The sequence below is a fragment of the Triticum dicoccoides genome, chromosome 2A (assembly GCF_002162155.2).
Source record: "Triticum dicoccoides isolate Atlit2015 ecotype Zavitan chromosome 2A, WEW_v2.0, whole genome shotgun sequence".
In the NCBI taxonomy this organism is placed as follows: domain Eukaryota; kingdom Viridiplantae; phylum Streptophyta; class Magnoliopsida; order Poales; family Poaceae; genus Triticum; species Triticum dicoccoides.
The window spans coordinates 38,659,209-38,678,234 of record NC_041382.1 but is presented as its reverse complement, the minus strand read 5'-3'; the positions used below and the strand labels follow the sequence as shown (position 1 = coordinate 38,678,234).

General features: G+C 45.4%; 2 protein-coding genes and 1 long non-coding RNA gene across 3 annotated transcripts; 2 read left to right on the top strand and 1 right to left on the bottom strand.

Annotated features, from left to right (window-relative positions):
- Window positions 1–6,706: 6,706 nt before the first annotated feature.
- LOC119358806 lies at window positions 6,707–8,124 on the top strand. Its single transcript, XR_005172303.1, has 2 exons — window positions 6,707–6,889; window positions 7,392–8,124. It is a non-coding gene; the product is annotated as an uncharacterized LOC119358806 (long non-coding RNA).
- Window positions 8,125–8,357: 233 nt separating this feature from the next.
- On the bottom strand, window positions 8,358–13,810 carry LOC119353044 (uncharacterized protein KIAA0930 homolog). The gene is made up of 11 exons (XM_037619621.1): window positions 13,476–13,810; window positions 12,894–13,086; window positions 12,740–12,793; window positions 11,895–12,001; window positions 10,943–11,060; window positions 10,785–10,859; window positions 10,457–10,603; window positions 9,829–9,883; window positions 9,473–9,595; window positions 9,066–9,277; window positions 8,358–8,786 (listed from the first exon to the last, which is right to left on the bottom strand). The coding sequence occupies exons 1-11, from the start codon at window positions 13,574–13,576 to the stop codon at window positions 8,763–8,765; spliced, it is 1,209 nt and encodes a 402-aa protein (XP_037475518.1). The 5' UTR covers window positions 13,577–13,810; the 3' UTR covers window positions 8,358–8,762.
- Window positions 13,811–13,932: 122 nt separating this feature from the next.
- LOC119353045 (lactoylglutathione lyase-like) lies at window positions 13,933–18,682 on the top strand. The gene is made up of 8 exons (XM_037619622.1): window positions 13,933–14,091; window positions 14,183–14,326; window positions 15,008–15,069; window positions 15,641–15,701; window positions 15,803–15,882; window positions 15,977–16,047; window positions 16,152–16,241; window positions 18,298–18,682. Exons 1-8 carry the CDS (start codon window positions 13,990–13,992, stop codon window positions 18,396–18,398), a joined length of 711 nt encoding a protein of 236 aa, XP_037475519.1. The 5' UTR covers window positions 13,933–13,989; the 3' UTR covers window positions 18,399–18,682.
- The last annotated feature ends 344 nt before the right edge of the window (window positions 18,683–19,026 follow it).

Sequence of the window (19,026 nt, the reverse complement as noted above, 5' to 3'; positions counted from 1 at the left end):
TTTGCCCTCTCAGGTCTAGGCTGATATCTCCATGGACTTCATCGAGGGCCTTCCCAAGGTGGGCGGCAAGTCCGTCATCCTCACGGTGGTCAGCCGCTTCTCCAAGTATGCTCACTTCATCGCGCTCGGCCATCCCTACACTGTCGCGTCCGTGGCATGTGCCTTCTTCAACGGCATCGTCCGCCTCCACGGGTTTCCCTCTTCGATCGTCAGCGATCGGGACCCGGTGTTCATGGGGAATGTCTGGAGTGATCTCTTCTGAATGGCGGGCGTGAAGCTCCGCCTAAGCATGGCCTTCCACCCTCAGACGGACGGCCAATCTGAGGTGGTCAACAAGGTGATTGCCATCTATTTGCATTGTGCCATAGGTGATCGTCCTCGCACTTGGGTGGATTAGCTCGCATGGGCGGAGTACTGCTACAACACCTCCTATCACTCCACCTTGTGCGCCATGCCATTCGAGGTGGTGTACGGCTGACCGCCCCCGCCTATCCTGCCGGTTGACTCGGCGATGGCTCGGACGGAGGCGGCGGGCGATCTTCTTCGCAGCCGTGACGAGATGCTTGCGTAGGTACGGCAACGCCTCATTCAGTCCCAACAGCTGGCCAAGCACTACGAGGACGGCCACCATCGCGAGGCGGAGCTCGCGGTGTGTGATTGGGTGTGGCTGCGTCTTCTTCACCGCTCTACGCGGTCCCTGGACCCACGCGTGAACCGCAAGCTGGGCCCTCGCTATGCCGGGCCATTTGCCGTATTGGAGCGCATCGGGAAGGTGGCCTACCGCCTTCAGCTTCCGGCCGGTGCTCGCATCCACGACGTCTTCCATGTGGGGTTGCTGAAGCGTTTCCGTGGGGAGCCACCGGCGGCCACACCCGCGCTTCCTCCGACCTCCGACGGGCGCCTCCTTCCGAGACCAGTGAAGGTGTTGCAGGCCCAGCTACGTCGCGGGGTGTGGTACTTGTTGATCCAGTGGGATGGCCTTCCGGAGGAGGAGGCCACTTGGGAGCAGTGCGATGAGTTCTGCCAACACTAGCCCGACTTCCAGTTCTAGGACGAGCTGTTTGCGCAGGCGGGAAGAGATGTTATGACCGGGGTAACTTATACCCAGAGGAGGCCCACTGGGCAGGTTTAGTTAGGGGCTTAGCCCACAAGTTATCTTATTTTTGTTAACATCGTGGTTATATAAACAGCTGTAAGACTCTTTTGAAAATTAAGCAATATATAAGACTATTTCTATTGCCCGGCTCCCAGAGGAGCCGGAACCCTAACCTAGCCGCCGCCTCTTGCATCGCCGCCGCCTCTTCGTCCGCGCGAGATGGCTCCAGCACGCTGGCCGCCGCGGTCCAAGCCTCGCCCGCCTCCCTCCTTCCCTTACAATCTCCGGCCTAGACCCGGTAGAGCCCTAGCTCCTACCAGTTATGCATATGAAAATTATGTAACATGTACCCAAAAAAGGATCCTTCAGCAGTTAAGAACAACAAAGTAGAATAAATTTGCTATGTATATCGGGTTAATCAAATAAAACAATAGGACATTTTCCGTTAAAAAGCGGTATGATTTAACAATAGGAACAAACTGTGTCAGCCTAACTGAATACAGAGCACACTTGTTATCGTTGCAACTAAATTAACTCAACAGTAGAGAACATACAAATACAAAAAAGGTGAAGAAAGAATGAACAACAACAACAATAACAACAACAACAACAACAACAAAGTCTTTAGTCCCAAACAAGTTTGAATAGGCTAGAAGAAAGAATGAATAAATTTTATAAAATTTTCTTGAATCTACACTACCAAGGAAGCCTCAAGAATTAGCCAAAAAAATCTGAAGTAAAGTGGAATTAGAATAAATCTGAAGTTCGGCCTTAGCTCTCTGTTTTTCGATCCTTCCCATGTGCACATGTGCATGTACAATAATTTTTTTTGCTAAACATTCTTAACAATTTTAATGTTCACACCGGGGGCATATTGTTCCGGGAGCCAAGCTGCCATCTCCGTCCATCCCCGACGACTAGTGCTTTCATAGTTCACAGCTATTTGTCCTGTACCGCCTCCTTATTTGACTGATGCTACTTTCCTGTTGATTTTTCATATAGTGCAGATGTGCCATTGCATTGACGGTGACCCTGCATAATTTGGTGATTTACAGGGTCATTTTCCTTTCAAGAATTAGATAATTCAAGACTGTCAACATCTTTGGGCCCAATACTCCCGTAAGTTGCAGACCCTTAAGAGAAACACTGGCCTAAAGACTTCTGTCTTGTCCAGTTGTCATATAGCTTAACATCTACAACTATATTATATACTGAATTAATGTATCACTTTATTCATTGTGCTGCTGTGCATTGCAAGGTAAGTGATGAATTTGTAATTTCATTTCCTTCCCACTGAAGTTAGACCCTCTTTGGATCAGGTGAATCCGCAAGTCATTCTTACTACTTTTCATTTCCTCGTTGGATTGTGTTCAGGTGGTTATTATGAGAGTGGACTTGGAAGTCGTTGCTTGTGGTGTTTTGATGTAGCAGCATTCTTTGTCCGATAGGTACGTTCTGAGAGTGGACTTGGAAGTCGGTCCTCGAGTGTGTCGCGTCGTCATTTACTCAGTCTCACTATTTGCCCAGTCGGTAGCCTGCAAGCTAGGCCCCACCCAGTAATTAATCTTATGTCTTGACTAGTTAGCTCTCACAAGAAAAAAAAAAGAAAACGAATCTGCTGACCACTTGGATGTGTATAAATTCAGTGGATGGTTTGTTCACCGAAAGTACCTTTCTACACCCAGGAGCATTTGGTGTGAACAGTGAAGTCAAAAAAATCAAAAAAAATCTGAAATTTTTTTGTGACATGCTTTCACAAATGTTTGTTGTGCATGCAAAATTTCATCACGAAATCACATTGGTGGAAGTTGTGCCAAAAAAACAAAATCAGAGCTCAAAAATGCTTTTGTAAGTAACATTTTCAGAGTATCAATTTTGTTTATTTTACCACGTCTTCTACCAATGTGATTTTGCGATGAAATTTTGCATGCACAACAAACATTTGTGAAAGTATACCACAAAAAAAATTCAGAATGTTTTGAATTTTTTTTATGTTACTATTCATACCAGGAGCATTTGCTGTTGAGTGTAGAAACTCTACGTCCGTTTCTTCACTTCTTTTAATCGTATGAGAACTAGCTCTAGATAGCTTGGAGATGCATAACATGTTGATCACAACAAGACGCTCGCTTCTACTCTCAACTCTATGCACACAGACCGTATCATGCTGATCAGCAGGAACTAGCTATAACTTATTCCAAATAATCCCTCCGTCCTATATGGGGCGGATATGGAGACCCCCGGGCGTGTCCGCCACGTAGGACTAATGATGTGGTCTCACGCGGAATCGCCCGGGAACCCGATGGTCCGACAGACGCCTCCTCTGTCACCGTGGTGTGAACGTCGCTCCAACTTGCCTCCCGAGACCAAATCCGGTTATTTAAATCGGCGGTGTCCCCAACCCTAACCCATCCACCTCCTTCCTCTCTGCGCTGCAACCCGGGCCCATCCGCCTCCTCTCCCCCGCTCTCCCACGCTCTCCGGCATCGCCATTGTCCAGCAGAAGATCACCACCTACGCTATGCTCATGCCGGAGCGCCGGAGGAAGATCACGGAGGAGATCCAGGCTAGGCATGCCGCCTGCATCGCTGCTGGGCTTCCTCCAGGAGCAGGTGGTGGAGGAGGAGTAATAGCAGCCGGGGAAGGAGGAGGGAGAGCAGCTGTGAGAGCCGATGAAGGTGGCGGATCCGGTGGAGGACGAAGCAGAGCAGCCTGCTCTAGGGTTCAACATGGAGAAGGAGAGGCGGAGTTCGCCATCACCCAAGCCGCAGAGATGGCAAAGCAGCAGACCATCCTGAAGTCCATCCAGGATGAGGCCTATGTTGAGACCAACCGGCAGTTCCTCTCACAGGAGCAGGCAGAGACCGACACGCTCTTCGCCAAACTTGACACGAAGATAGAGGAGAAGGCCGGAGCGCAGCGACCGGAGGCGCCTAGTTGCAGCTGCGGCCCATGTACCCGGAGCCGGGCACGGAGATAGTCGATATCTCCGACGAGGAGTAGCTATGTGATCTATGTAGTATGTAAGTTTTTTTTTTCCTTTGCATGCTTTTGTATGGATTTAAAAATCTAGTATAGGGTGTCCAGATGTAGTTGTGCTAATTTGAGGATTTTTTTTTTGCGGGGGTGCTAATTTGAGGATTGATCGGTCACTGCCCGTGGACGCGTCAGCGGGTGTTTGAGGGGTCATATAGTTTTTTCAAGAATACACCAATGGTGTACCATATTTTTGTAGAAAGAAGAAAAGTGATTTTAAAGAGGCTAGTAATAGATGCGAACATCCATGCAAGCGAACTCCAACACACTAGGCTACTCTCTGGTAAAACGCTGAAGACCTCCGACTCCAAACCCGGCCAGTTGCAAGTATTTCACTTCCCGGGAGATTTGAATCCATAGATGCCAAGGGAGCTTGAACTACTCTGGTCTGTTCTTTGTCCGATAGATATGTTCTCAGAGTAGACTTGGAAGTCGGTCCTCGAGTTTGTCGTTGCGTCATTTACCCTGTCGACAGCCTGCAAGCTAGGCCTTACCCAGTTCCATAATTATGTAGATTTTTTTTAAAAAGTCATACCTTGTAAATTTTGACAAGTTTATAAAAAAATTATTTATATATACAATATCAAATATATAAAATATGAAATTACATGTTATGTTGAATATAATGAAATATATTTGGCATCCTAGATGTAAATGTTCTTTCTTTACAAACTTGGTTAAAGTTTGTGAGGTTTTACTTCATAAAAAATCTATATGCACTATATTATGGAACGGAGAGAGTACTGGTTAGCTCTCAGAAAGAAGAAACAGAATCTGACTACGATATGAGTCATTTCTGAGCGAATGCATCAACTGTCATTCGATCATCTAGCACGAATAGTGGTGCAAACCATGATGCAACGTCAGGGTTCATAGGACGAAGACTAAAAAAGAGCCCGACTCTGAATTAACAAAGCCATCAACCGATTAGGATTACAAATTCGAAACCAACACAAGAAAGCATAAAAACCACAAGATATATAGGCACTAGAAAGCAGCTCACAAGCCTCATACACACCAAGCTAAATAGGATCAAACATGAAGACACGCAGCTCGAAGACTGTGTAGGTCCTCAGTCGCAAACAGGTCGCCAGGGAAGTAGGAGAATGCCAACATAGGAGCAACATTTCCGAGAGCGAAGAAGGGCACATCATCGCCAATCACAAGCGGCCCCGATATGCCATGTCCTCCCAGCTCCAATGTCAAAGAAGGCCCCTGCCTCCTCGCCTGGCTTGAAGGCGCCACACCGTTGACAATGGAGCAGTTCACCCTAGAACCTGGGAGAAAGAACACCAGCGGGCTGCATATGGAAAGAAAACTGAGCTCACCCAACTAGCCACAGAATGCTCACCTAGAGCAGCGCACCACCAAATCCCACAAACTGCACACATATGAGAAAGAGATGTCAAAACAGACGAAGAAGAGCAGTAGCATAGTGTTCCTGAAGGCATTGAGAACCGAAGGCCTTGATCGAAAATGGAGCTTAAGCTCTCACGGCACGCTGAGATGAGCCACCGGAGGGGAACCCGATCCCCTCCCGCCCTAGATTAGGCAAGGGACACCTCCTCTGCCCGAAGAGCTCCTGAATGCAAGGTGCCACCGAGGATCTCGCCGCAGACTTAAAAGACCATCTGCCACCGCCGCTGCACACCCGCCACATCGCTGAGAAGCCCAATGCCCACCTAGCTCCCAAAAGCAGCGCCTTCAGGAAGGACGCGAAGCCAAGGGTGCCGCGGCCGCCCAACTGAGTTGTGGTTTTCACCCCGGAGACTAGAGGGAAGGGGGACGGAGGATCTGACCTGAACGGCGCCTTCAAGGAGGGGAGCAGCGCCCTCGACCGTCGGCGCCGCCAAGACCGGTGGGGCCGACCTAGAATTTCTCCTGGCCTTCGAGTCCCCGCCTCCAACACCCCAACGACGCGAGATCCGGCGGCCCGCAACGAAGCCGCAACTGTTGTTACACCAAGGCTCTCGTTCGGTAGGGGTGAAGCTCCCCTAGGAATAGGGGAGGCAGGGGCGGCCAGATCTGGCACCTCCGACCGCCATATTTGTCGTTGCACCAAGGCTCTTGTCCTCTGGTTCACCCGCCTTCCGCACGGCCAGGATCGCCGGCCCACGCCCGCGCCACCGCCTGCCGCAGAACAAGTGACACTACTCCGACCAGGGCCACCGCCCCGAAGAATGCGCCACCCCGCAACAGAGGCAAGGCAGCCAGGGCCCCGTCGCCATCTTCCTTGGCGGCACCCCAGGCTTGCCCGGCGACGACCTCAGGCGGCGGCGAGAGAGGAAGGGAGGGGAAAGGGGAAGGCGGCGGAGCTAGGGTTTGGAACCCCAGGGACGACGCGAGGGGAAGGGAGGGGGAGGAGGAGTCGTCGAACTGATCTTGCACCACTAGTAAACAAATGAGCGTGGATGCGCGCAGCTGGCTTTGATTGACCGGCTGACTTGTCGCTACCCTGCCGCTCACGCAGGCGTTTTCACTGACAGCTGCCTCACCGCCGGAGAGGTACATGTGTGTACTATAAATAGGCTCGCCGTTTGCCCGTCCGCCGAGCAATAATAAAACAGCCAACACTTTGCCTCTGGCACGAGGAGAAAGCTCAATCGAGCTCGGGAGATTGATCTGGCGACATGTCGAGGTGGGGAAGTGGCTTGCTCCCAGCCCTGTTGCTCGCGGCCATGCTGCTATGTGCGTGGCCGCTGGTGGTGGTCGGAGAAGACGCACCTCAAGCTTACGCATACCCAGCACCTAAGCCATGTAAGTACAGAAAATAAGTACTCCTTTCTCCTCTTCGGTAAGTCCACTCTTCCTTCCAAAAGTCGATTTGGAGGACGTTAAAAAGGGAATTCCAAAATATTACGAAATTTTTACGCCAAGATTTTTTCTCCTTCTGAAATCTTGTGTTCGTGCTTAGCCGTTGATATTATCACATTAATTTATAAATTTGATTTCAAAATTGATTAGCGACATGTCATCACTGACGTGTTCATCTGGATGAGGCCTTCAAAACATGATCCATGTTAATATGTTTCGATGAATTTTACTCGTCGCCACTAGTTTCACACAATCCTTTTACTAATCATGGTTCCGCGTGTTTATATCATATGACAGATATATAAATAAACAAATTCTCTCAAGAACATAAAAGACATAGTAGAAAATACAAAAAACACTGCATGCTTCTACAGTTATAGAAGGTACACAACATGTCTCATTCACATTGTTTCTGTTCAAATTTTGGTTTTCGATCCATGTGCAGGCAATCCAGGGAGCAGAGGACCTTGCTCTAGACCATGCCAGCCTACGCATCCTTGTACTGTTCCTCCGTGTCCTCGTCCGCGACCTTGTCCGCCTGGCTCGACTTGAACAGTTCGTCCAATTTCGTACAACCGGTAGAATAGTAGGTCCGGCCAGATCCAGTTAATTATGTACTCCTTCCGTACGGATTATTTGTCGCAGAAATGGATAAAAATGAAAATATGTAGAACTAAAATACATCTAGATACATCTATTCCTTCGACAAGTATTTCCGGACAAAGAGGTGCGTATTATATAAGAAAACAGCACAGAAAATATATAGAAATATGATGTGAGATTTTTAATCGTGTTAAACCAAACGTTTTTCATGGCAATTATAAGTTATCATGATGATAGTAATTTTTTTTGGCAAGCATGTCAAATTCTGACAAAAAACTGAACACGCCAAGGATTTGCTATGCTTGCTAAAGAAATTTGGCATCATCACGACAACTATAATTGCCATGAAAAATCTTTGATTTGCGACGGTAAAAAATCTGACATTCAATTAGTAGCGAAGTCCAAAAGTACAAAATTGCAGCATCTTAATTTCAATAATGAACTTGGAGTGCATATGTATAGCATGACATGTCTTCATGGAATATTAGTTCATAGTCTGTCGCCACCATCTATGAGACGATGACTTTGTATGAATGTGTATCAGATTTAAATCAAGTATCTGTTGTCTCTATTTTTATCTGGGTATTTGGCGAGACAATAAGAGGGTTACTGAATTGTTTATCTTTTGGACGAAACGTGCTTTTGAGTTCACTGATCGCTGCCAATGGCATTTTCCGTGAAGAACAAACGCTCCCGATGCTACATGGGCCCGCCGAAGCTTGAATATTAGCTTGCCAAAAGCAAAAGCACGTAAGGTAGCATTCACGAAATCCAGTCTCAATGACAAACCAGGGCCTGCACGACGATATTCAACACAAAGCTTCAATGATATTATGCTTATAGTGGACTAAACGGCACAACTTTTCAATCAACAGCATAAAAAACTATGGAAGGAGCACTTGATACTTTTTCCTCAGGAAGAACCACTCAATATTTACATGCCCTAGTCATCTACAGTAGTAGTCTGCGGCACAGCGACAGGCTCAAACACTACCAGTTTGGTCTAACAAAGTACACAACGCACAACGCATCCCAGTTTCTTGGGTACCTCCATCCCTCCTCATGCGCCATCTGAGCCTACAACATATCAAGCCACAAACTTCTGCGCAACCTCTATGAACGGTAGAGATTGTGCACAGGAAGTTTCCTCGTTACATTGGCAGAAGTTTCATGTCCAAGCCCTACCCCTTTAGGTGAGGGTGGACTTGCAGCATCAGAAGTCCAAAGGCGGTGTTTCCTGGTACATCGGCAGAATATGTCAGTGTGAATGTGTACCAGATTGTGAATATTACATTCAGTCTAATCACATCAAAAATATGACCAAATTAATTCAGCAATACAAGGAAATATAAAATACAATTACACGAGCAATAATCTCACTCAGTAACAGCTTAATTTAAAATACATGTCTGCGATATGAGGAAAATAAGTTAAAAAAGGGATGAGACTACTTCCCAACAATTTTAAACATCAACACAGTTCGGACATTATCCAGGAGTAACAGCGAAGACCTTACCTTGTGCAACAGGTCATGAGCAATGAAGTCCCAAGGAAGAGATACTGACATCAAACAGCACTTGAGAGGAAGAAGTTTATCATCCGATCGTTTGTTGGCAGATGCAGCCTCGAAGGCCTGCTCTGCTAACTTTGATGCAGCAGAAGCCGCCTTACGAACAAGAACCCGGAAGTTATCTCCTGCATCTTTCTTTGACCTCTCACGGCTCTGATCTAATTCAGAAAGAAAAATCCATTTCAGTGTGACAAGTCAACAACTTGCAGTAGAGCTACAGCAAAACCAAAAGTGCATGGGCATATTTGAGGGTTGTGTATAAAGTTTGTTATTGGTCACAACGAAGGAAATTGTAAACTAGATTGCACCAATAAGTGATACGGCTTGCAGAGAACAGACAGATCATAGAAAACCTGCAATCCCAGAAACAGCAACTTCAACTTCCCCACGTCCTTCAGGGCCCCTCATGAAAAGTTTATCGAGTTTCGTATTGTCCTGCCCAAGTGAGAGGAAGCTCCCGAATTTGGATCTGCCAGCTGATAATATTAGGAGAAGTATACGTTAGAAAATAATAAAATCCATTAAAATCTCAAACAGGACATCACCTATCTAGGTTGAGCAAAGTGTCAGCTAGTTAGAAGTAGTATTACTAAAGACTGAATCATGCTTAGTTGCAGAGAACAAAATACTTGCAGAAAACAATACTTGATAATAGCACCACAAATGCAATAGTTTCCCAGTAAATAAACTAAATGTACGAAAGACTAACCATCATAAGCTTCACGGACATTTTGATAGCTGACATAACCCGAGAAGAGAGTTCTCTGCAATTGAAATCACAGTAAGCTCCACGTAACCAAATCAGTGTGAAATCCAGGATTCCTTTTGAGAAGGATGAGGAGTGCACCGGTATGTTTGATGTTAAGTGTAAATGGTTTTTGGAGAGTTACATCACAGAGTAATATGGATTTCTTCCTAAAGGGCAAGGTGTTACTGGCAAGTAATGCAGGCATGCAGAGAGCAGTTTAAGTATAGATCAATAAAACAAAAAAGAATAGGGAGCAGAGAGAGATGTTTGCAGTACTTATAAGCGGCTCTTGGCCTTACTGTGTGCGGGATCCCACTGAAGCTGCAGGTTAGAACAAAACAGAGGAGAGAAGAGAGAAGGGTTGGCTGGGAAAGCTGCTTCACACGGCAGAGCACAGACAACAGTTGTACAGTTCAGGGATGGATTTAGTAAATTAGTTGGAACTATTAGAGAAGATCTCTGGTCGCCCCCCTGAACAATACACACCACCGTAGTTCAGGGGGTAGTTTGGACTCCTCTACCAATATTAGCTTATGTAATGAATCTAAAAAAGGTTACAAAGAAACCTTCATTTAGGAAGAGAGTGAACCTTTGGTGGGTTCTCTCCAATGCTCCCAGAGTTGATCGCAGATTGTATATTTGAACTGACATTGCTTGATCCGGTTTCTTCAGGAAATGCCGCCCCATCATGTGCATTGAGAATCACACAATAGCAGTGTTCTGGGTCTGACAAAACCTGCTCAAATTTACAAGATCACTTTACTCTTTATGGTCAACTTAGAAAGTATATGGTCAAAGCCATCTAAAGGAAAACCAAGGAATATCAGTGATAAAACCCTAGGCATCTACAACATTTGCAAAGTATTGCCAGAACACGATGTTATGTATTTTTTTGGGAGAAGTAAATCAGAACTCACCACAGCATCAAAAGGATCATCGAAGTCATCAACTGAGAAATAAATGTTGGGATATGCAGGTACTGTTTCTACAGCCTATTAAAGAGACATGAGTTACGACAGATTATTTATATTGAAAGGCTGTTTCTCTGAAAAGATGATACCACAAAAAAAATTACCTTTCTTTGATCAAGGCGGAAATTTACACGGCTAGGGGATGCATATACAGTTTTCGAAACCTTATAAATTGGAGGCAACCGCTTGCTTTTGTCTGCACGATTGCGAAGATTGCTGATACTGTGGAAGTAGATTATAAGAAGCACATAACCAGCCATTAAATATTACTGAGGGCAGTTATGAAAAGAAAGTTTTGTTGTGCATGACAATTGATACTACTGGCACTCTTAAGATATGTGAGTCCTTTAACATTCCAGCGCAAACTCATGGTGAAAGATAAATTTGTGGTCACAAATTGTTCAGTCAGCTAATGAAAAAAGTGTGATTGTACCACCAACCCAGACCCGTTTCTCAACATTTAGTTGAAACAGAGAATGCTGTTTCAACACGGAATTAGATGACATGACAATCATTATTTGCCAACCGTCTCAGATTTTGATAAAGGGTGAAAAACTATGAACCAAATCTGGGGAGTTCTTTAACTGACTATAGCTAACAGGCCAAAAGTGCTGTATTATATTAATAGAAGATTTACTTCATGTAGCACCCCGTTGCATTGGCGATCTGCCAAGACATGATGAAGATACCACGCACGAAGGCTTGGAGAAGAAGAGGAATAATAGAGCATAGAAGGATAATTGGTAGATTTCTCTATATTTGTGCAGCTTAACCATTCTCTGGGTACAGATAGGCTCATATACCCTACAGCTCAATACATGGCCACATCCACGCTGAACACACACACGCACTCTGCGCCACCATTATTACGGCTCTTCTATAACGTGGCGCCTCCTGAATATATGTCTCTACTCCGGTGTCTCGCACACCAGCCGTGACACCTCAATAGATCACCAGAAAAGGTTTTTAGTTGTTCTTATGCATACTTATAGCTAATTAATTGTTCAGAGCATATAAAGTTTGTAAGATCTTAGCAAAAGTGCCACAGAAACATACCTGCACAATGCCACCGTGACAGTATATGACGTGTGAGCGACTAAATTCAAATAGAAGGAACGTTCCCAATCAACCTCGGTTGAATTAGCATTGATGAGCTTTTCAAGCTGGTAATTGCCAAAAAAGGAGCATATTTAGCCCATCAACAGAAAGTATTTGTTCTTATCATGGGTTCTCAACTAACACCATGTTAACCAGATAAGACATAAAGAACAGTGATATGGATTTCCCCATTGCCACTAGTCTTAAAAATTACACCTCACAAACATGAAAATCACTGTATTCAGTGTTCATCTGTTCATGCATACTCCCTCTGTAAAGAAATATAAGATCGTTTAGATCACTATATGATCTAATATAGTGATCTAAACGATCTTATATTGCTTTACAGAGGGAGTACAAAGCTATAAATGGTATGGGTTAGAACATTGTCGTCAAGCAACTCGCAATTTTTTTTCCAGTACTGTATGTTCATTACAGTTATACATATGAAAATTATGTAACATGTGCCCAAAAAAGGATCCTTCAGCAGCTAAGAACAACAAATTAGAATAAATTTGCTATGTGTATAGGGTTAATCAAATAAAACAATAGGAACATTTTCCCTTAAAAAGCAGTATGATTTAACAATAGGAACAAACTCTCTTAGCCTAACTGAATACAGAGTACACTTGTTATGGTTGCAACTGAATTATCTCAACAGTAGAGAACATATAAATACAAAAAAAGTGAAGAAAGAATGAATAAATTTTATAAAATTTTCCTGAATCTACACTACCAAGGAAGCCTCAAGAATTAGCCAAAAAAAATGTGAAGTAAAGTAGATTTAGTGTGGCTTCAATTACCGCAGGAGCCCATCTCCGCACGAAAAAGGGAGGCAGATCTTCCATCTTCTGCATCTACAGCCAGCAGCAACAAACGGTGAGATGCATATTGCACAGGGCAACAACGTATCATGCTATAACATAAGGGGATAATCATCAGGCCTATAGAAGGTACCATGCTATTGACAAAGAAGACGAGGTCGTCCTCCTCCCTGCTCCTCGAGACCCTACCACGCACGAAGAAGAGATCAAGCATCTCATGCCAGAATTTATCATCCATCTCGACGTCGGCCGGATCGTCCTCGGCCTCGACGACAGTCCACCCGATCAGATGCGAGTGTTTCTTCACCATGCTAAGCAATTCGGCCCTGGAAACAGAAACGTGCACAAAACAGTAGTTGCGTAAGCATCCGAGGCATATATAGGTAGATAATATATCTATAGTGTGAAACGCAAGTGTGTCCCTGTTATAGACATGTATAATTTTACCAAGGCGATGCCCGAGAACCGGATCATCCAGTTGCACTGCATCAGCAGTAACCATGTTCGAGGAGACGACTACCAAAGCAGTGCAGGCAATCAGCATAGCTAGGCTGAGGCTAAATTGGAAACCGTAACTCTTAATTTGTCAACTCTGGCCAGTCGTGGGCGGTTGCGCCGATCGGAATTTTGGCTTCTACTATGATCGAATTGTGCATGCTGAAGCTACGAACCGGAAAGGGGAGAACAGAGGGAGAGATGGGGAGAGGACGCATACCTCGAGGGCGACGCCTGGCCGTCGCCGCCGGTTAGGTCAGTGGGCGATCTCTCGACGGGGACCTCCCCGGACGGCGAGGAGGTGGAAGGCGGCGCCGCCATCGCGCGGCACGGCAACGGGCAACTGGGAAGAAGGGGATCAGGAGGGGACGCGCGTGGGAAGCAACCGCCAGTTCCTCCGCGGGGTATCGGGGTCCCCGGCCGTGAGAACCACGCACGCGGCTTGGGAAGCGGGAGAAGGACTCGATGCCCGGCAGCGGAGGAGACTCGACTGGGGGAAGGGGAGCGGGGCGGAGCAGGGGAGGAAGACGGGCGAGCGGATCTCCGGCGCCGGTCGCCAACACGTGGCCCGCCAGCCGCGAAGACGTGGCGCGTCGCACCTGCCAGCGCACGCCGCAGCGAACCCGACCCACAGCGAACCCGTCCAGAACCGGCACACCGCACCGCACGCCAGCTCACCAGCCCAGCCTTTCCTCTAATCCTCTCCCCTAAATAATCCCGCCGTACCGCTCTGCATGGCCGCCGCCACACTCCGCTCCGCCCTCCTCTCCTCCTCCTGCGCCCTCCGCCGCCTCTCCTCCGCCGCGCCGCGCGCCCCCCGCCTCGCCCAGCCCAAGGTCTCCGCGATTCCCCGCTCACTCGATCGTCGCGCGCTCTCGCGGGTTCCGTTCGCACTTCCGCTCACGGTTTCTGATCGGGGTTCTGCAGGGGTTCGCCGGGGCTCGCCGGTCCTACCCGGCCGCGTTCGCCGCCATGTCGACGTCGTCGGGGGCCAAGGAGGCGCCGGCCAACAACCCGGGCCTGCAGGCCGAGGCCGACCCAGCCACCAAGGGCTACATCATGCAGCAGACTGTAAGCCACTCCCTCCCCTTTGCTTCGCACTACTACGTTCAGCCGCGGATTCAGCCAGTATACGTGTGCTACTGGATTCAGTTTCGCGATTCTGCGGGTTTGATTTGTGGAGCGGAAGTCGCTATGTGGCCGGATTTGGCCGAGGCAATCTGTCGAACACTGGTCCGTAGGTGCTTGTAATAATGTCAGGCTGTAAAATTGGGAGGAAACAACACTTACCGAGGACTAAGTGATGGGTCATGGGTGTTGCTAGTTCCATGTGATGTGATAATTTCGAGCAGGAGCAACATTGTTGGTTTTGCAACTGCAAAGTTAACTTGTCATCCTTCTTTGTTTGGCCCGATATGCTGCTGCCTTTTCCCTGTTGCATATGTTCATTTCAACGCCTGTGGTATGGAGTTACCCTGCCTAATGCTGGAAACTATGTGTTTGGGTGTAGCATAGGCAGCTCATCAAAGGCTTTCATGGGCTTGTATTTTCGATAGGGGTGCTTTGGATCCTCCTCAATAAACTGAGGAATTTTTTTAGTGTTATATTGTACTAGGCCATGAAACTTCATTTCCTCTGCAATTGGTCGAACAGTTGGTGGAGCAGCTTGTTGCTAGCAGCATTTCAGGTTGTCCCAATCGGTTGCTATTACCATAATGAATTTTTTTCTCTCTTCTTTTTTTTTGCTTACAGATGTTCCGCGTGAAGGACCCAAAAGTGAGCCTTGACTTCTACTCCCGTGTGATGGGCATGTCGTGAGTTTTCTTTCTTTTGTCTTCCTTCAGATAATGTGGTCGTGCATGTGAGAAGAACATCCATGGGTCATTGATTTCCTTAGTGAAATCTGTAAATGTTCTATTAAATTTCCGGGTTTTCAAGAAAAGCTATTATCATTGCATATCAAGCCATGCTTTGAATTTTCTCCTAGCAAGCAAGGATGTAATTGCGTGGAAATATGGTAATTCCGTAATTGGTACCTGGAGCAGCAAGGATCTGAACCAGAAGGGAATAGGCTCTATAATTCAGTTCTACTGCACAACAGAAAGCTCAAGGCCTTAGTTTTGGCCTCTTGCTGGATGTGCTTCAAATTGTTATAATTTACCACATGTTTATATTTTAGAAAAAGGCACTGAAGTTATCAATTCTCAAGTATACAAACAGCAGACTACGATTAGCGACTGAGAGGTTCATGGATATGCTAATAAATAGGAATTTGCAGAGTGTCTCAAATGTAGTTGCACTATTAGTGTCCATCAAAAACCATATTGCACTGTCGTGCGACAATAACTGCTTGTTGTTTCTTTTACGTTTTGTTAACAAAACCAGGTTGCTGAAAAGGTTGGATTTTCCTGAGATGAAATTCAGTTTGTATTTTCTTGGTTACGAGGTAAGAGTTGCTTGATTAGGGGAACAATAAATCACTTGACTTGACAGTTTACACGAATCAGCTAACTCCTCTGGTTCTTTACCTTTTGGCATTGTCGATAGGACTTGTCTGCAGCCCCCGCTGATCCTGTCCAGCGGACTGGATGGACTTTTGGGCAAAAGGCTACGATCGAGCTCACTCAGTATGTTTTGTTATTCTTTAATACTGTCCTTGATTGTTTCTCAGTAGCGCCGATTGCCCACTAATATATTGATAAACTCCTGGTTTCACTGTAGCAACTGGGGCACAGAAAGTGATCCTGAATTCAAAGGGTACCATAATGGGAACTCAGACCCTCGTGGGTTCGGTATGTGCAACAAAGATTCTTGTGTAAAAATATTACCACTGCTTTTGCTTAATCTCACCATGAATCTCTTAGATGCTGCAACGCTCATATCTTGTTTTATTCAGGCCATATAGGGGTAACTGTGGATGATGTCTACAAGGCATGCGAGCGTTTCGAAAGTCTTGGGGTAGAGTTTGTGAAGAAACCAGATGATGGTAAAACTAGGCTGCCTACTCCTTTTAGATCGTCAATATTATGTGGCGTACTGGTGTTGCATATGGCCTTGATACCGAATTGTTAATTCAATATAAATCATGGCAAACGTTAAGGGAGAAAGCAAGAAACTTAGTTAAAAGGCTTATATCCATTTGTATCATGCCGTGTTAAATTCTTGTTAGGAGTGGAGTAATAGTTGCTACTACTCTCTAGATGCACTTCACATAGCATTATCTGTATTACTCGAATAACAATCTAAACAGAAAAATTCAAGGCATGTGTTTCATATAGTTTACAATCTTGAGGGGCATCCAGGACCTGCTTAGCATCAACATCTTTGAAATCTTGAGCGACCTTTCAGGCTCAAGGCCTCCTTGGATCACTCCACTATTGCAACATCTTGTAGATCCACTACTATAGCATCTTGGACATTTCACCCCGGAGAACCACACAATTTGTCCATCTTGTGTCAGGTAAATGGGGTGTTGGCCCCTCCCACTCTGCTTCAAGTCATTGGTTAAGTGGAGTGAAGCATTGACCATCTGTGATTATGACGACGAATCGAACAAAACCTCACTTTACGACATCTAAACTAAGCCATGCTTGGGTTTATATACTCTGATAGGCTATGTTCATCTATGACCAGCCTATCAAAAGAAACAATATTTTGGTATGCTCCAATATCTCAATACTCAATAGTTATATGTGAAAGGAATATATGTATCCACTTCATGATTGAATCTCAACAACAATGGCATTGTGGCAAGTTGCGGACGGGCTAAATGGGGAGGAGAGCATGTAGTATTTATACTTCTAGGATACCTATTAGAGCCATATGTATGGGGCACTCATATTATTGGTGAACCCAACTAATTTTGTCATGCAGAAGTACAACCTATTAGGACAGTCATGTTACTTCTATGCTCAACCAATTGGCACAAGCAAACTACAACATGTTAAAATTACAAATCGATATTCTATACAATCTTCATGTAAAGTAAATGAGAGTATTCTAGTCTCAACCATGTAAAGACGCTTTGAATCACACTAGCACAGTGGCCAGCACATATGTATGTACAACATCTTAATCACGTGTTATTTATTTTTCTCTATAGCTCATATATTCTATATGCTTTTAAGATACATATCGTTTGATGTTACACTTGAGTTGAAACTTTAGTTGATTCAAAAGAATCTATGAATTCTCTAATATAATTATATGGCCAGCCTGCTACTTTGGTTAATCATCTCCAAGTGAATGGTCTATATTGTGATTTCAATTTTCACAAAGTAAATGGTGAAATATTTGTTTGGGAGGGGTGATATATCATTTTTCTGTTGATACCCACTCCTTACACATTGCTTCAATCTAGAGTTATCTCCAAACCGTTGATTGATTTCGAACTTCCATGGAGCTGTTGAGCTTTCCTTCACCTTCCTATTTCAGAAGACAACCAGCTCATTACATGTTCTCACTATTTCATTAATATCGTGTGAAATTGTCATTTGTAATTTTGATAAATTGTTAGCCTCTGGCCTGAATTTACACTTAATTGACGTTTGCATCATCGCTGATGTCCCACATCGGGAAGATGACTTCTGTGATTTGTTTGCCGTACTGCACATTGAGTCTTGAAATGCGGCACTATGCTTTAGCACAAAACAATTGGCCAAATCTTTTTTAGATCTGTGATCTACGTCTCCTGTTTCAACCATCTGTATCATGCTCATGTTAGATCATCGTTAGGAGTTGAGTGAATAGGTGCTGCTAGTCACTAGATGTGCTTCACAAGTTGAAAGACACGCACCGGAATTTCGTCAACTAGTTCAGTTTTGCTCTTGAATTGTTCAAGCTTTTAACCCAATTTATGGGCGTAAGAGTAGAGCTGATGGATAAAATCAGTTACTGATGTTGATTGCATTCTTGTAAACTTGTTTGTTGCTCTTACAGTCGTGGAGAACAATATGGTCAGAGATGTGTTTGTTTCCTTTGTACCTCAATATCCATTAACCGATGCTTAGGGCAGCGATGTAATAAACAGTATTTGGCTGCAGGGAAAATGAAAGGCATCGCATTCATCAAGGATCCTGATGGTTACTGGATTGAAATATTTGACCTGAAGAGAATCGGGGAGGTGACTGCTGCGGCATCATGATGAAGTGTTGAAACTCCAATGCCGGTAAAATGGCTTCGCGCCTTCAGAAATGATATGAACTCAGTTATACGGACCATGCTTACATTCTTGCACCGCTAGTTACAGCGTCATGAGCAAAGATATCATGTGACCGATGTTTGAGCATAGATCTGGCGTTGTAACCATTCAGTAATGTAAGCTGCAGGTTGGACATTTCGGCATAAATAAATTAGGGGGCAGACTGTTCGTCTGGCGACTGGAATTTATTAAAAGTTTCAGTCACGTCCACCCCCGTTTCAGACTAAGAGCATCTCCAACAGGCGTCAAAAAGAGCTCCGCACACTAAAAGTTTAGTTTTTTGGCGCCGGGCAGCTCCAGCAGAAGCTGTAGCGCTAAAAGCTCCAACAGAAGCTGTAGCGCTAAAAGTTTTTGGGCGCGCGCTGAAAAACGCTATCGCGCAGCATATTTTGGGCGCCGGATTGCGCGCGCTTCACAATTTACATTGTTTGCTTTTTGGGCGCGTGTTTTTGGCGCCTGCCAAAACAAAGTTGATATTGGTACATTAAAAATGCTACAGTAACGTTTATTGGGGCGGAATTTTTGTGCGGCCGTTGGAGATGCTCTAATAGTTGGGCTGATGTCGCCGCGG

What these genes read in the sequence shown, in the direction of transcription:
- LOC119353044 (XM_037619621.1), bottom strand. Translation starts at nt 13,576, where the DNA reads ATGGCGGCGCCGCCTTCCACCTCCTCGCCGTCCGGGGAGGTCCCCGTC. An exon ending in GGCCAGGCGTCGCCCTCGAG is followed by an intron (nt 13,087 to 13,475) that starts GTATGCGTCCTC and finishes TTCTGTTTCCAG; the next exon opens with GGCCGAATTGCTTAGCATGG. An exon ending in TGCTGTTTCTGGGATTGCAG is followed by an intron (nt 9,278 to 9,472) that starts GTTTTCTATGAT and finishes TTTCTGAATTAG; the next exon opens with ATCAGAGCCGTGAGAGGTCA.
- LOC119353045 (XM_037619622.1), top strand. Translation starts at nt 13,990, where the DNA reads ATGGCCGCCGCCACACTCCGCTCCGCCCTCCTCTCCTCCTCCTGCGCC. An exon ending in GCTACGATCGAGCTCACTCA is followed by an intron (nt 15,883 to 15,976) that starts GTATGTTTTGTT and finishes GTTTCACTGTAG; the next exon opens with CAACTGGGGCACAGAAAGTG. An exon ending in TGTGAAGAAACCAGATGATG is followed by an intron (nt 16,242 to 18,297) that starts GTAAAACTAGGC and finishes ATTTGGCTGCAG; the next exon opens with GGAAAATGAAAGGCATCGCA.